Source organism: Protopterus annectens, chromosome 7.part1 (assembly GCF_019279795.1).
Source record: "Protopterus annectens isolate FY-2018-M chromosome 7.part1, PAN1.0, whole genome shotgun sequence".
NCBI classification, from domain to species: Eukaryota; Metazoa; Chordata; order Ceratodontiformes; family Protopteridae; genus Protopterus; species Protopterus annectens.
Window position 1 is genome coordinate 300,739,136 of NC_056740.1, and position 16,043 is coordinate 300,755,178.

Genomic DNA, 16,043 nt, shown 5'->3' on the forward strand with positions numbered 1-16,043 from the left:
ATAAGCATGTTATTACATTAGTCTTAATATCAAGATAGCAAAACACACCTACCAGAGAATGTGCTTTTAACATAGTTGTTATACTACTAACAGGGTATTTTTGCTAAATGTTAGGAAAAGCAAGTATGTTTCTTTAGTGTTAGAACAGCAAAACTTCTTCCATACATTGTGTTCATATGGTATTTGTAAAATGTGAACAGTTACATAGTCAATGCTCCAGGGGGGACATCTGTACTTCTCAGTGTTCCAAGCCTAGTATTCTTTGGAAAGAAAGCCTTAAATAAAAACATTTTCTTTGAGGAAGGTTTGGCCTTAGAATCATAGGAAATTCAAGGCAACTGGGTTTTATAACCATTTATGCCTTGTCAGTACCCACCCTTAGACCTTAATTCCTCTTTCTAGAAGGCTACATCCGTCAAGCCTGGGTTGAATTTGTGAGTAGCAAAGGAGGCATTGTATTTGGTAATTGGCTTAATCAATGCTGAATACAAGAGAACAATGGCCTCTTTAGATTTCAGTTATATTATTTTGGTAATTATCTACTCTAAACAAAAGGACTTTCTGACTACAATCGACTACACGATGATCAATCTTTCTGAAGGAGCTATGAGCTATAAGTAATCTGGAGATGTTAGCACATCAGGTCTGAAGACATGGTAGTCAGAAATTCCAGGTATGGAGTCACAAATCCCACGTATGGAGGAAGTGTCTTCTCAACATTTAAACCAAGGTTCAATGATTACACAGATATGCAAAAACTGAGGGTAATGCTATTCAATGCTAGAAGTCTAAATCTCAAAATGCACTCCCTCGAGGCACTCCTTAAAATGGAGAACATCGATATCTGTGCAGTGACTGAGACCTGGTTCAAGACTCCAGAGAGCATCCCTGCATTACTAGGCTATAACCTATACCACACTTTTCGGCCACCTAACCTGGACCGGAACACCAAAGGCGGAGGTGTGTCCATATTCATTAAGGATATCCACACCTCCAGGCTAGTTGCGCAGCATAATGCAGCTGAGGTTATTCAAGTACAACTAACTCTGAGCAGAACTGCAATCCAAACTGTAGCTTGCTACAGATCCCCCACCATGCTCCAGGATTCCCACTCCTCTTTTTCTTGATATACTGGAAAATATTAGGGTTCAACCAAGCACCCTAATAATGGGTGATTTTACCTACCCTACCATTAACTGGGAAAACTACTCATGTACCAACTCCTTCACTCAGCGCTTTCTGGAATTCATAAATTCCAATACCCTGGATCAACTTATCCACACCCCCATCAGGGGCAACAGTATCCTAGACCTAGTCATTACCAACATGAGTGACCGGTGTTCCACACGTGTAGTCAACTCCTCGTTGGTCATATCTGACCATAAGCTAATCACCCTAGATATCCACATCCCGCCCCCACCCCCCCATTAAGGAAATCATGGTAAAAAATGTCTCCAAAGCCAACTTCATGCTTCTTAAAACAGAAGTGGTGAACTTCATGACACCCATGCAGATGGACAATACAGTTACGACTGCTGAATCTTACACAGATGCACTCTATAAGCACTTACATGAGTGCATGGATTGTGCTATCCCAAACAGAACCAAGATGCTATCCTCCAAAAAAAGGAAGCCAGTCTGGTGGTCTCCTGCCATAAACAAACTCTATAACAAAAGGAAGAAACTGTTGCAAAAGAGAGTAAAATCCATGAGTGGAATTCTCTGGTCAGCCTCAGTAAGAAGCTGAGATCCCTTATAAGATCCTCCAAAGCTAGCTACGAAAACAAAATCGCTACTGATTCTAGGGACAGCCGTGAAGCATTCTATAGCTATGTCAAGAATCTAAATGGCAACACCCAGATCTGCTCTGAGTTACAGCAGAACGGCATGGAAATTACAGAACCAACTGATATTGCCAACATCCTGGCAGATAGGTTCAGTGCTAACTTTATCCCCTCTCTCACTCCCTAAAGGGCCCATAACTATACAGGAAGAATGCAGAGTCCCCGTAATCACAACTATGCAGGTAAAAGCTGCACTCTCTAAAGCCAAAAACACAGCATCCATGGGACTGGACAACATCCCAGGCTACGTTTTACACGAACTTCAGAATGAACTGGCTCCCCACCTAAGCACCATGTTCAGTCATAGTCTCAAATCAGGCTTTGTGCCCACTGAAAGGTGCACAGCAACAGTTATTCCACTCCATAAAGGGGTAGCCACCACTGATCCCGGGAACTATCGCCCTATTAGCCTGACGAGCCTGGTCTGTAAGGCCATGGAACGTATCATCATCATGGAACTCTTAGACAAAGACATTGGAAATCTCCAAACTCTGGTCCCCACCCAGTTCGAGTTTGTGAAAGGCAGAGCATGCCTCCTGAACCTGATCGGCTTCTTTGAGGCAGTCACCAAAGCTGTAGACGAGGGTAAGGTGGTTCACACAGCCTATCTTGACCTCGCCAAGGCTTTCGACATCATCCCCCATTCTGGAATTATAGCTAAACTCACTAAACTAGGTATAAATCCCTACCTCACAAGATGGGTTGCCAATTGGCTCACTGACAGAACCCACACTGTAAAAGTTGCAGACTCCAAATCTGACTTTAAAGCAGTGACAAGTGGAGTACCACAGGGTTCCATCCTGGGACATCTCTTGTTTGGTATCTACTTCTCTGAAGTACAGGCTAACACAGAAGGCCTTTGGCTAATGAAGTTGGCAGATGACTGCAAACTAGGAGCCATAGCTGAGTCCCGAATGATGTGGACATCCTACAAAAGGGCCTCACTGAGACAGATGCCTGGTGTCAGAGCCATGGTCTCAAGCTCAATGCCAAAAAGTGCATTGTCATCCCCTTTGGTAAAAACTCTGTACCCATGAACTACCACATAGGTGGCAGTCTACTTAATGCAGAATGTGTGATAAGAGACCTGGGGACCCAGGTGGACAGTAGTCTCTCCTTTGATAATCACATTGTCACAGTAGTCAGGAAATCCTTCTACATGGCACACCTCATCACAAAAGGGTTCTCATCTAGGAAAAAAGAGGTCATTGTTCCCTCTACTCAACACTCATTAGACCCATTATAGAGTACAATGCCCCTTTTGGAATGTACCTCACAAGACATCTGCAGCAGCTGGAAAGGCCACAGAAGTACCTCACAAAGAGGATTACTGGCCTCAAACAGATGCCATACACTGACCATCTCAAAAAAACTCCAGCTTTACTCCATAGCATATTGCCTACTCCAAGGTGATCCCTGTCTAACATATAAAACTATGTTAAACCCAGAGCTGTTGGACATGCTACACCTAAAGAAATCCCAATCCGTCCGAGCTACATGCTCTAGGGACCTAAACCTTGTCAGCACAATAAACAGGACATGCTGGAGGGATAGATTCATGTCCCAGAGACTTCCTATACTCTGGAACAAGCTGCTCATCTATGTCAAGCAAAGTTCCTCATTAGCACTCTTCAAGAAAAATCTTAATAAGTGGATGGGAAATAGGAAAAACACCCCGGAATCACTTCTGTGGCTCTGCTTGACAGGAGCACAGGAAATTAACTTTCTTGGGTGGCGAAAGCCAGGGAACCTTGTTGGCTAGGCTTTCTTAGGCCCTTGGGCTGATAGCCTGGTACCTACCTGTGAACCAGTGAACATGTTACAAATGCAGGAGAGCCTTGAGGTTGAGCAGTTTGTTCTTGAGACATATGACATTGAGCAGAGCCATTTTAATATGAATTTGTATTGGATTTGATATAATAGCTATGCTGAGATGTCCATTAGCTGGACATTGTCTGAAAAGGAACTACAGGGCAACAAAAGCTTTAGCCAGTATGCAGAAGCCTTTGAACAAGAGGTACGGGTCATCCTTAATCAACTTTTATAACAAGAAACCATATATAGCATGCAGTTTCTTACATATATTTACCATCTTAGATATCATTCCATCAACAAGCAAAGAAGGGGAGTTAAAGATTCAGCAGAGTCAGGATATGACTTACAGTTTTCCCACATCAACTTTCTTTCCCATTCTCTGATATCTGTCACTGTGATGTATCACTCCATCCTCCTTTAGTGCTTACATCCCAGGTGTTAGCCATCCATTCATCCACAACCCCTTTTCCCATTTTTGCATATGGGGTCAGGGTGTCATCTCAGTAGTGACAATCATATAGAGCCAAGGTTAGCCCTGCCACAGTAGTTTATCCACATCACACACTCATGGCCAATTTAGAGGGTCCATTCCACCTATTGCACATCTTTGGAATGGGGGAGGAAACTGGAACACTGAGACGAAACCCATGCAAATATAGGGAGGGCATGCAGACTTCACACAGAAGGCACCTCACCTAAGAATCAAACCAGGGAACCTCTTTCTTTGAGGTGGCAGCACTATCCACTGTGCCATTGTGCCACTATCGTTCTTGCTCAAAAGTGCAGATACCTGAATGGGTTTAATAGCTATAGGGTCCAACCTAACACTCCTCATACTGGGCGACTTCAACTACCCCTCCATTAATTGGCAAAACTACTCATGTACCAATACACTTTCCCAATGTTTCCTGAAATTCATTAATTCCACTGCCCTGGACCAGCTCGTTGAGGTAGCAACATCCTTGACCTGGTCATTGCTAACATGGGCAACCATTGCTCTGCACCAGTAGTTAACTCCTCCCTGGTTAGATCTGACCCAATTTATTTATTTATTTTATTTTTATTTTATTTTATTTTACAATTGTTGACCTGGCTGGTCCAACTGGATATATGTTCATTTTCAGCAGAGGCCTGGGGAGAAAAGCTCCAACAAACACAAATATTAGTTATTTTACATGAACAATTTTAAAAATACAGGTACATCACAAATTTTTAGCAATTCTTTACATTTCTTTACATTGCTGGTTGAAGAATCTTTATACATGAAATGATTTGGGAAATAATACAGGAAGATGTTTGTAATGACATGAGATTAATATATGAAAACACACTAACTTTATAGGTTAACAGAAGAGCACCTGCATGGTACAGAAAGAGTACCATGTACCCAGTGATAAGTGAGGACGTTAGTCAGGGTTAGCACAAGGGTATAACCAATGTGTTTTGAGGTATAGTTTCAGTTTGTTTTTAAAAGGTGATATTGAGGAAAGCAAGGTCAGGTCACTAGGAAGTGAGTTCCAGGTCCAACAGTGTTAGAGAACAAGCAGTCACCAGCCATATTGTTGGTGTTGCTTATTTGTAGTTTGTTTGATGAGCGTAGGGTCTTAAGATTATTGTAAGGGGTGATAAGGTTATTAAGCATTGGGGTATTAGTAGATTGATACAGGATCTTGTGTGCAACTGTTATTTGGTTATATAGTAGTTGGTTTGGTAACTCTAGCCATCCTAGTTTTTCTAGATTATGACAGTGATGGGTTCTAAAAGCAGAGCCCATGACAAATCTGGCAATATTGTTATAGGAGATTGCTAGCTTGTTAAGGTTATTTTTACACAAGTTAGCAAATATAGGGGAGGCATAGAGGAGAGGAGAGATTAACTGGGTGCGGGCAATAGTAGTCCTAGCTAATGGAGTCAGGAAGGGTTTGATCCTATAAAGGGAGCCGAGTTTTTTGTTGACTGTTCATACTGTTAATATGAGCGTCAAAGTTGAGGTTACCAATTAATACCCCTAGTAGTTTGGTAGTGGGATAAGGACATATGATAGTACCGTTGTTTGATATAACAGTAAAGTTAAGTGGGGAGGCTGTACGAGTTGGAGTGAATAGTAAGAGTTTTTTTGGGGGGTTCAAGATGAGGCAACGGTGTAGATGCCATTTTTCGACTGCATTGAACACCTTTTGGGTTAGAGTCTGTAGATCGGATGGAGAAGTGGCTGAGCAGATTAAAGTGGAATCGTCTGCATATTGGATACAGATAGCTTGTGGAATTACTGAATGTAGGCCATTAATAAAAATAGAAAATAGGAGAGGACCTAATATAGAGCTGGGACACCAAGGGCAATGGGAAGGTAGGTGGATAAGTTATTATCCTATAGTACAACCTGCTGTCTATTGTTTAAGTAATATTGGAACCATTGTATAGCCAGTGTGTCTAGTGAGAGGGTTTTAAGTATGTTTATGAGTAGCTGATGTTTTACCACATTGAAGGCTTTAGAGAGATCAGTAAACAGGGCTGAGGAAAGTATGTTATTATTACGATTTTTGTTAATGCAATCAGTGAAGGATAAGAGGGCAGAGGTGGTGCTGGGGAATGGCCTAAAACCATGTTGACAGTTAGCTAGTAGGTTGTTCTGGGCAAGGTAGTTTAGCAGTTGTTTATGTACACATTTTTCCATAATTTTTGCCAGGGGTGATAGTATAGCTATGGGTCTGTAGTTTGATAACTCATTGGAGTTACCACCTTTATGTAGGGGGATAATATGTGAAACTTTCCAGATAGATGGGATGGTTCCTTCAGTTATAGTTCTATTAATCAGGATGGATATGGTATAGGCTATGGCTTTTGCAGCCTTTTTGTCAATATTCTGCTGGTAATAGATCAGCTGAGTGGGTGGTTGGTTTAAGTTTCTGAATAAGGGTACAGACAAGGGATGTAGGAACAGATGGAAAGTGAAATGAGGAGAGTGAGCTGAATATAGCAGTAGTTGGGCTAGAGCTGTCAGGAGATAATTGATTGGCAAGAGATTGGATGGTCTCTGTAAAGAAAGTGTTAAAGGTATTGGCAATTTGTTTGGGATTTTCATTGTTAGTGCCTGATGGGGTTGGTGTGACAGAACGACCAGGGTGTAAAAGTTTATTGATGCCTGCCCAAAACTTTTGAGACTTGTTTTGATGGGTTTGCTGGAGTTGATAGTAAAAGTTTCTTTTATCTAACAGAATGGCTTTTTTGTATCATTTCTTAACTGTCTAAATTTTATATGATCTGCAGGGCTTTTTGTAGTGTGCCATTTGGCCCAGACTTTATTTCTAAGTAGGATTTTTTGTTTGGTTACTTTTGAGATCCATGGGGCAGGTTTAATCTTAGTTCTAATAGTACATGTTGGTGCATGGCAGTCTCAAATGGCTAAGAATTTAGTGTTAAAGTATTTTACTGATTCCTCCAGTGGAAGATGTTTTAGGGCTGACCAATCACATGCCCTCAGTTCACTTTGGAAGATGTCAGGCTTGAAATTTTTGTTACTCCTTACTGTCTTATAGGTGGTTAGGTTAGGAATGTCAGTCTTATGCCTGATTGTAAAGGTGAGAGAGTGGTCACTTACATTGCCAGGGAGGGTCCCTACCTTGTATAATTGGTGATGACTGTTAATGATAATCCAGTCTAAGGTACTATATTTGTTATTGGGTTTGTTGGTCCTTGTGGGGAAGGTAATAGTTTAAGTAAAACCATATAGGTTAATATGGGTAGTAGGGTGTTCAGTGGTACAGTCCTTCCAATTGATATTAAAGTCGCTGAGGACTATGGTTTCTTGGGGATAGTTAGTGGACAGCCAGCTAAGGATGTCTTCAAGGGTGTTAGTATTATTACCTGGGGGAAGATATACACAGATGATATAGATGGCTTTACATTTATTGAGCTAAACCTTGAAAATAATGAACTCGGCATTACTATCTAGAGGTGGTTTGGAGTCTACAGAGGTCACTTGTAGTCTGGATTTGTATAGGAGAGCTGCCTCCCACCCTTCTTAGCTTTGCAGTCTAGTCTTAGGATATTGTATCCGGGTGATATGACTTCATTGTCTTGTGTCGCTGGTTTTAGCCATGAGGCATAGGATGTCAAATGAATGAACATCCAAGAGAGCATGTAAGTTGGCAACCTTATTATTAATGCTCTGAATGTTGAGATCGGCAATCAGGAGTGAGTTAGGGGGTCTGGTGAGGGTTTGTGTGTTTGAGGGAGATGGGGTATGGAGCTCTGGGGAATTGATGGAATTTGGGCCAGGATTTGGATGTATGTCACCATCTATTAAGGAGTGGTATTGTATTTTAAATGTACATTTTAGGAGTATACATGTTAGGTTCTGGTGTTTCTTCGCTTTTGGGTTGTTATTTCTGATGTGAGTCAGTCTGTGATATTTTGCTAGTATGTAGTTAGATGTGCAGGATATGCTTATATGATTTTGAGAGACTGGAAGAGTTGGTGTGGAGGTTTGCTTAGTGGGGTAGTGAAAACCTAGGTAGTTGAGATGTTCATAGAAGGTAGATAGATAAGGTATACTTAACAAAGGTAGGAGTGAAAATAAGAGTAGAAGCTTCAGGTGTGATATAGTAGATATTGATGGCATTGTGGAAGTATTTGAAGGTAGGTACTGATAGTTTACAATTTAAGCATTGGGTGTGTACTAGGTTTTAGCACTTTAAGGATTTGGGCTTTGTGATTGGTTGTAAGGAATGAGGGTGTGGTTAGGGTGGATAAAAGTAGGAGTACTGAGGGTGGGTGGAAATTGGGGGTAGTGTAGGGGAGCGGAGTGAGCCCGCAGGGTGAACAGAGTGGGTAGAGCCAATGGAAGGAAAAAGATCAATGAGAACAATCAGTGGAGTGCTGACTGCTGACAGTAAGTTCAGGTGGAGATGAATAAGAAGATGAGGAACTTAATAGTAGTGATAGTGGGGAGAGTAATAGAGTGATTAACAGGAACTTTGGAAGGATAGAGTGGGACTTGAACAAGAAAAAGTAAATTACATGCCTGTGAGCTGTGTTCTAAGACAGTAGGAAAAATGTTAAACAAAGGTAAAACTAGGAAAATGGTGCCATCTAGTGGGCAAACCATATATTGCAACAGTAGCTCCTCAAGGGAGATAGCAGGTCTGGGAGTGAAGGAGGAAGAAGTTTGGTATTAAATAAGAAGGCTACAAGAGGGGAGAAGTTTGGTGTTAAATAAGGAGGCTACAAGAGGGGAAAGTGTAGGGGTTAAAGAGTAAGGAGGGGTAAGGCTGCTGGCTGTCCTGGCAAGGATGCGTGCTTTAAACACCTGGTATTATTTTATGCAAAATTAATTTTACAGCCAGTAGTAGCAGAACACATACTTTCTTGCTTTCTTGAGGGACTGAGGTTCAGGGAGAAGTAAGGCTCTATTCTTGGATTTATTATTTTACATTAAGGTTCATGGTCGTCAAGCAGGGCACATTCGCATATCCTGGTGCAGGAAAATCATGATGGAGAGTTTCTTGCTTCCTTGAGGGATTGAGGTTCAGGGAGAAGTTAGGCTCTATTCCTGGATTTAGGGGTGAGACAGCAGGAATTATTTTACATTAAGGTTTGTGGCCGTCAAGCAGGACACATTCGCATACCCTGGTGCATGAAAATCAGGATGGAGAGAGTAGGTGTGGACGCTGGGGCCAGGGACACACAGCAGCCAAGTGTTAATCAAGGAAATAAAGATCAACACTCACAAGCTAAAACAAACTACTCACCTTGGAAATCCACACCCATCCCACCCCCAACTTCCCACCCCCGCCAAAGGTAACCACCATAAAAAACTTCTCCAAAGCTAACTCTGGGCGCCTAAAAACAGATGTGGCTAACTTCATGGCACCCATGCAAATGGAGAATAGTTGCATGACCACTGAATCATACACCAGTGCACTGTATGAACACGTACACAAATGCTTGGATCTCGCCATACCCAGGAGAACCAAGATGCTCTCTTCCAAAAAAAGGAAGCCAATCTGGTGGTCTCCTACCATAAACAAACTCTACAACAGAAGGAGGAAACTGATGCAGAAAAAGGCGAAGTCCCAAGACTGTAAAAACTCCCTTATCAGCCACAACAAAAATTGAGTTTCTCATCAAATCCGCTAAAGCTAGCTATGAAAACAGAATTGCAGCAGATAGTAAAGACAACCACAAGGCCTTCTATAGTTATGTAAAGAATCTCCACAGCAATACCCAGATTTGCTCTGAGCTGCTGCACAATGGTACCTGCTATACCGAGCCAACAGATATTGCCAATATACTGGCCGATAGATTCAGTGCCAACTTTACCCCTCTCTCCCCCCAAAGGACCAATCACAATACCAGTAGATTGCCAGGCACCCGATATTACTGCTGCACACGTTAAAACAGCACTGTCCAAGGCTAAGAATACAGCTTCTGTGGGACCTGACAATATCCCTGGCTGTGTTCTGCATGAACTACAGATTCAACTGGCACCTCACCTGTGTGTCCTGTTTAATCACAGCCTCACCTCAGGCTTTGTCCCTACCGAATGGCGCACTGCTACAGTCATCCCTCTCCACAAAGGAGGAGCGACTACAGACCCTGGGAACTATCACCCCATTAGCCTGACGAGTTTGATATGCAAAGGTATGGAATTCATCATCATGGACCTAATAAACAAGAATATAGGGAACCTCTGGATCACAACGAGTTTGGTTTTGTGAAGGGTAGATCATGCCTGCTCAACTTGGTCGACTTCTTTGAGTCAGTCACCAAAGCTGTGGATGAAGGCAAGGTGGTTCATACAGCCTACCTTGATCTGGCTAAGGACTTTGATACCATTCCCCACTCAGAAATCATAGAAAATCTCACTAAGCTAGACATCAATCCCTATATCACTAGGCGGGTTGCAAACTGGCTCACAGATAGAACCCACAGTGTGAAAGTAGTTGAGTCCAAGTCAGACTGCCGGCCAGTCACGAGTGGAGTCCCACAGGGTTTGATCCTGAGTTCTTTCCTGTTTGGTATCTACTTCTCTAAAGTCCAGGCTAACATGAAGGGACTCTGGCTGACAAACTTTGCAGATGATTGAAAGTTGGGAGCTATTATTAACTCCCCAAGTGATGTTGACATCCTACAGAAAGGCCTCACTGAGACCAACGACTGGTGTCAGAACCATGGCCTTAAGCTCATTGCCAAAAAATGTGTCGTCATCCCCTTTGGAAAAAACCTGGTTCCCATGAATTACCACATCGATGGTAGTCCACTGAACACAGAATGCGTTATAAGAGATCTGGGAACACAGGTTGACAGCAACCTCTCTTTTGACTACCACATTACCACTGTGGTCAGTAAGTCCTTCTATGTGGCACATCTGATTACTAAGGGTTTGGCATCCATGAAGAAAGAGGTCATTGTCTACCGCTACTCTTCCCTCATTAGGCCAGTCATCAAGTACAATGCCATGTACCTCACTAGACACCTGCAATAACTGGAGAAGCCGCAAAAGTACCACACAAAGAGGATCCTAGGCCTTAAACACTTATCTTATATGGACAGACTAAAAAAAACTCCCAACTATTCCCTGTCTCATATCGCCTACTTAGAGGCGGTCTCTGCTTGACTTACAAAGCCATGTCTGACCCAGCTCTGTTAGAAATGCTACATCTAAAGAAATCATAATCCCTCCGCACCACACGCTCCAGAGACCTCAACCTCATTACCACAATCAACAGAACATGCTGGAGGGACAGGATCATAACCCAGAGACTGCCCATGCTATGGAATAGACTTCCTGTACATGTCAAACAGAGCACCTCACTGGCCCTCTTCAAAAGAAATCTTGATGAGTGGATGGGAAATAGAAAATTCACCCCGGGGATCACTCCAGTGGCTCTACTCGACAGAGGCACTGGGAATTAAGGTCGGGTGGCACGATACCAGGGTAATCCTATGGGCTAGGCTTGTAAAGGCTCCAGGGCCATTAGCCTAGTAGATACCTATGAACATACCCATGAACCTATGGGATTAATACTACAAGCTTTCTTCATTTTATTTACCAAAAATTTGTGGTATATTTCTCTATCTGTGAGACACTGCAATCTCAGCATTAGTATATATATGTGGGGTGTAGCCTTCAGTGGGGTGCAGGGGGAGTAAAACCCATCTGTAAAAGTGCCTAACTGGAGTTATGGCAAGTTCCAACCTTCTTTGTATTTCTTGTGCAATTGGACTTTATGAAAGTTGTGGGGCTCATATTTTTGTGTTGTGCAATTGTAATAGGTAATATTTTGGAGCAGAAAAAAGTTGGAGGAATTTAAGGACAGTGTAAATAATAATGTGGGAGTCAGAATATTTACGATATAGAGGATTCAAGGACTAACTACTGGCCATTCAAATTACTGCTGTTCATGACTGTATGGATGTCGACAAGTCCCGCATGACCTGAGTTTGTCATCATCTCACATTAAATGCTACTCAGTGTATAAACAATACACTGGAATGGATGCTGACAGAGTTTATAGCCATTTAGAAGAAAAGTCAATCACAGCAATAGAAAAAATGGTAACAAAAGAAAGTCATATGGAACAAAGGATCACTTGATGTTAAAGGAAGTCATAGTGGAGAACTGTAAAAAGGGGAAGAATCTAAGTATGGCGTGGATAGACTACAAAAAAAGCATTTGACAATATCCTACATTTATGGATAAAAGAGTTCTTAAAAATGTATAAAATACACCGTACTCTGATGGATTACATAACAGCGACCATGAAACAATGGCAAACCACTTTCCAGTTAAGCTATGATAAAGGACAAATTATTATTCCAGGGATAAAAATTCAAAGGGGGATTTCCAGGATGACTCTCTGTCACCGCTGCTCTTTTGTCTTGCCCTTAACCCATTAAGCTATCTACTTAACAGATTAGGTTGTTGTTGTGTCTTTCGGCTTTTCCCAGTTAGGGGTCGCCACAGCAGAACTCCGGTCCACTAATGATTAGCAGTAGATTTTTACGTGCTGAGTTGCCGGCCCTGACGCACAACCTTCAACGAAGGTACGCCCATTCACACGTCTCCACACAGAAGATGCTCTAGCTGAGAATCGAAGAGGACAACGTCTTACTGTGAGGTGACAATGCTACCGCAGCACCACCACCACCACAGTACCTTAGGTCATGGCTATAATTTGGCTCCCAGAAAACAACAAAGAATAATTTAAAACTGTATAGTTCATCGGATGAGGAAATGAAAGCAAAACTGCAAGTGGTCAAAACTTTTTCAGATGATATAAGAATGTCGTTTGGTCTTGAAATATGAGCGAAAGCAACCTTTAAAGCAGGAAAGCTGCAGCACCAAGAAAACATCAGCCTGGGAGAGGAATGCAGTATAAAAGAACTTAAGCAAGAGGAAGTGTATAAATACTTGGGAATTGATAAAAGAGCATCAGTAAAACATGAACAAATGCAAATAAAACTTGGTAAGGAATATTTTAGAAGACTAAAATGAATACAGAACACAGCACTGACATCTGTGAATAAAATCCAAGTTATAATCCAATTTGCTCTTCTTGTCCTAACTTACAGTTTTGGAGTGACTGACAGGCCCCAAAAGGTGTTGGATCAGTTGGAGAAGAAAACAAGAAGGATGCTTCACGTTTATCAAAAGATTTATAAAAATCATTTTATGCCAAGACGATATATTCCCCATTCTGAAGGCGGTATAGGCCTCCTCAAATTGATTACATGTACAGATCTACAATCATAGGACTCCACACATATCTGCTGACCTTACAAGACCCAAATGTAGTGGAAGTTTTAAAACATGAGGAAAATAAGTTTAAGATGACTTCCTTGCTTAGTTTAGCAGAAGCATATCGGTGTCAAGTGGGAATGGAAATCAAACCAGAAATAGATAAAAATCAGGCAACAAGTGAATGTGTCAAAAAGCAAAAGAAAGAATATATGGTGAAGGATCAGATGAGAAGGCAAGAAATGTGGAAAATGCATAAATATAGTTGCAAATATAGAAATCTCCTGGCACAACCTCATGTTGATAAGGATTGAAAGCAGGAATGGTTAAGGAGAGGTGAATTTAAACCAAAAGATGAAAGGTTAATATTGGTGATGCAGGATAGTGGACTACATACACATTGGTTTGCAAAGTCCATTGCATATGTGGGAGAAACAGACAAATGTAGGTTTTGTTAACAGAATTGGAAACAGTCACATACCTTGTTGTAATGGCAGAAGGACTGTATACTGAAAGGCATTATAATGTGACAAGACTGTTGCATTGGAGATTGTGCAAACTTTATAATATTGAAGTATCTGAAAAACATTGAAAACATGAGTCACAAAGCATTATACAAAATGATGAAGTTTATATCTCATGGGATTACCCATTACCAACAGTTCAAAAAAATAGATGTGAGAAAACAAAATATAGTAGTCCATGAAAGGAAGACAAAAGTAGCATCGATCAGTTTGCTACAGCCAGTGACTACAGTGTTTATTGTACAAAGAGAGACACACAAAGTCTTAAAATACCAGGATTTGCAGGCAGAAATGATGGCAGTGACACCAGGTTTCTGCCCCTCCAGGTACACAGTACCCAAATGATATCAGGCTTCCATTTTTTTGGCTCAAACCTCTACATGTGCCTGCATTTGCTACAGCTAGCATAGTCACTGGGATGGTATTCCAAATCATAGTGGCACAAATACAAACATACAATGAAACTAAATATAAATATAAAGCAAATGTTTATTTATTTTACGTTTCATACATTCTCTGTGTCTTAAGCATGCAACCTCCCTTGTATTTAAACATAGAAAGTTGTGATTCTGAATATTAGGGGTTTTAAATAATACCACATTTAGTAGTTGCTTACTATATACCTCTGTATAAGTCACACAACCTATGCATATCTTCTCTATTCTAAAAATTAATACTGCATTGCCGATATCACTTTGCAAACTACAGAATTATGGCGTATGATGAGAAACTCTTTGTATGCATGCATGGCTTCAGAGAGAAACTGTATTTTATCCAAAAGTAACTTTTCTCTAAACTTTCTCTGCAGGATGTACATGTAATATTCGTGGTACCTTACAGTCTCACTGCACTGGTGAGATCTGCTACTGTGACCGTGTAACAGGAAACTGTCCATGCAAGGCAAATATCATTGGGAGGAACTGTGACCAGTGTGCCCCACATCACTGGAACTTTGGCCAAGATCTTGGCTGTGAGCCTTGTGCCTGCAATCCAAGGCAGTCACTCAGTTCAGACTGCAATATGGTGAGTACACATCCATCTATTTGTCTGTCCCACAGAGCGGTCATATAACCATAAACTGGGAATGATGGCTAAATCGTCCAACAGTCAAATTTAGTGCTGCATGACTTCATCATCATGAATATACAAAACGTTACTGCAATCAGTTTTGTAGATGTATGTCATTTCACAGAATAACCTAGACGGATAACAGGGATTGACATAACTAATTATATAAAGTATTATAAGAAATGCCAGTTTCATGAATTACAGCTGTTGACACACCTTCTACTTACTGTGCTGAACAGAACATGACATTGTTTTGAGTGTGTTGTTTGTCACTGCATTTGCTCTTTCTTTATTTACTGATTTACAATGTACTAACATAAATTAATCATTTGTCTGGCATCTTAAATGGAAAGGCTGGATGAACACAGCAACTCTGTCCAAATAGGCATGTGTTATGTGATGTGCAGGTAAGGTTTAATCAGGACAAACACTAAAACTATACATATTTTAGCTTGATAACGAAATGTAGAAATCTGATAATCAGTGGTGTAAGACATAATGAAATAACATTCAATCTCAGTCTGACAAACTCTGATTTTGAACTCTGACTGTGTATATCAGGATGGCCGAGTGGTCTAAGTGCCATACTCAAGGATTAATTTTCTTCCAAAGTTCATGGGAATTCTGGTCTTTGCATAGAGGTGTGGGTTCAAATCCAACTTCTGAGGGGTGATTTTTTGGTTGGCAATGTGGTAAGGTGTCTAACTTCGGATTAGAAGATTGGAGGTTTGAGTCCTACTATGGTTGCACAGTCAGTAACTAATCATTTGGTGGGAGGTTGGCATAATGGTTAAAGTGTTTACCTTACAGACACAACGTGCAGGGTTTGATTCTCACATGGGGTAACTGGCTAGGCTTAAAATGGCCAACAAGGGCAGTTAGCCAAATTCTAAACAATGAATATTTTATACTGTAATTTTTGGGGGGTAGGGGATACCTGCCATGTCCTCCAAAATCACTGTAAATTAGGGGAAAGAAGAAAAAGAAGAAGAAGAAAGTCTCTCTTATTGCTGCAAAGGTTCTACCTGAAGGACATGTTACAGTAAGGGA

General features: G+C 41.2%; 1 protein-coding gene across 4 annotated transcripts in view; it reads left to right on the forward strand.

Moving 5' to 3' along the window:
* LOC122807740 (laminin subunit beta-1-like) overlaps positions 1-16,043 on the forward strand; it is a 2,263,691-nt gene that overhangs the window by 1,684,794 nt on the left and 562,854 nt on the right. For all 4 annotated transcript variants that reach the window (XM_044078727.1, XM_044078725.1, XM_044078726.1 and 1 more), the window contains one exon: positions 14,734-14,948. In XM_044078727.1, the coding sequence (XP_043934662.1) occupies positions 14,734-14,948 (215 nt within the window). The remainder of the gene's footprint in view (positions 1-14,733; positions 14,949-16,043) is intronic.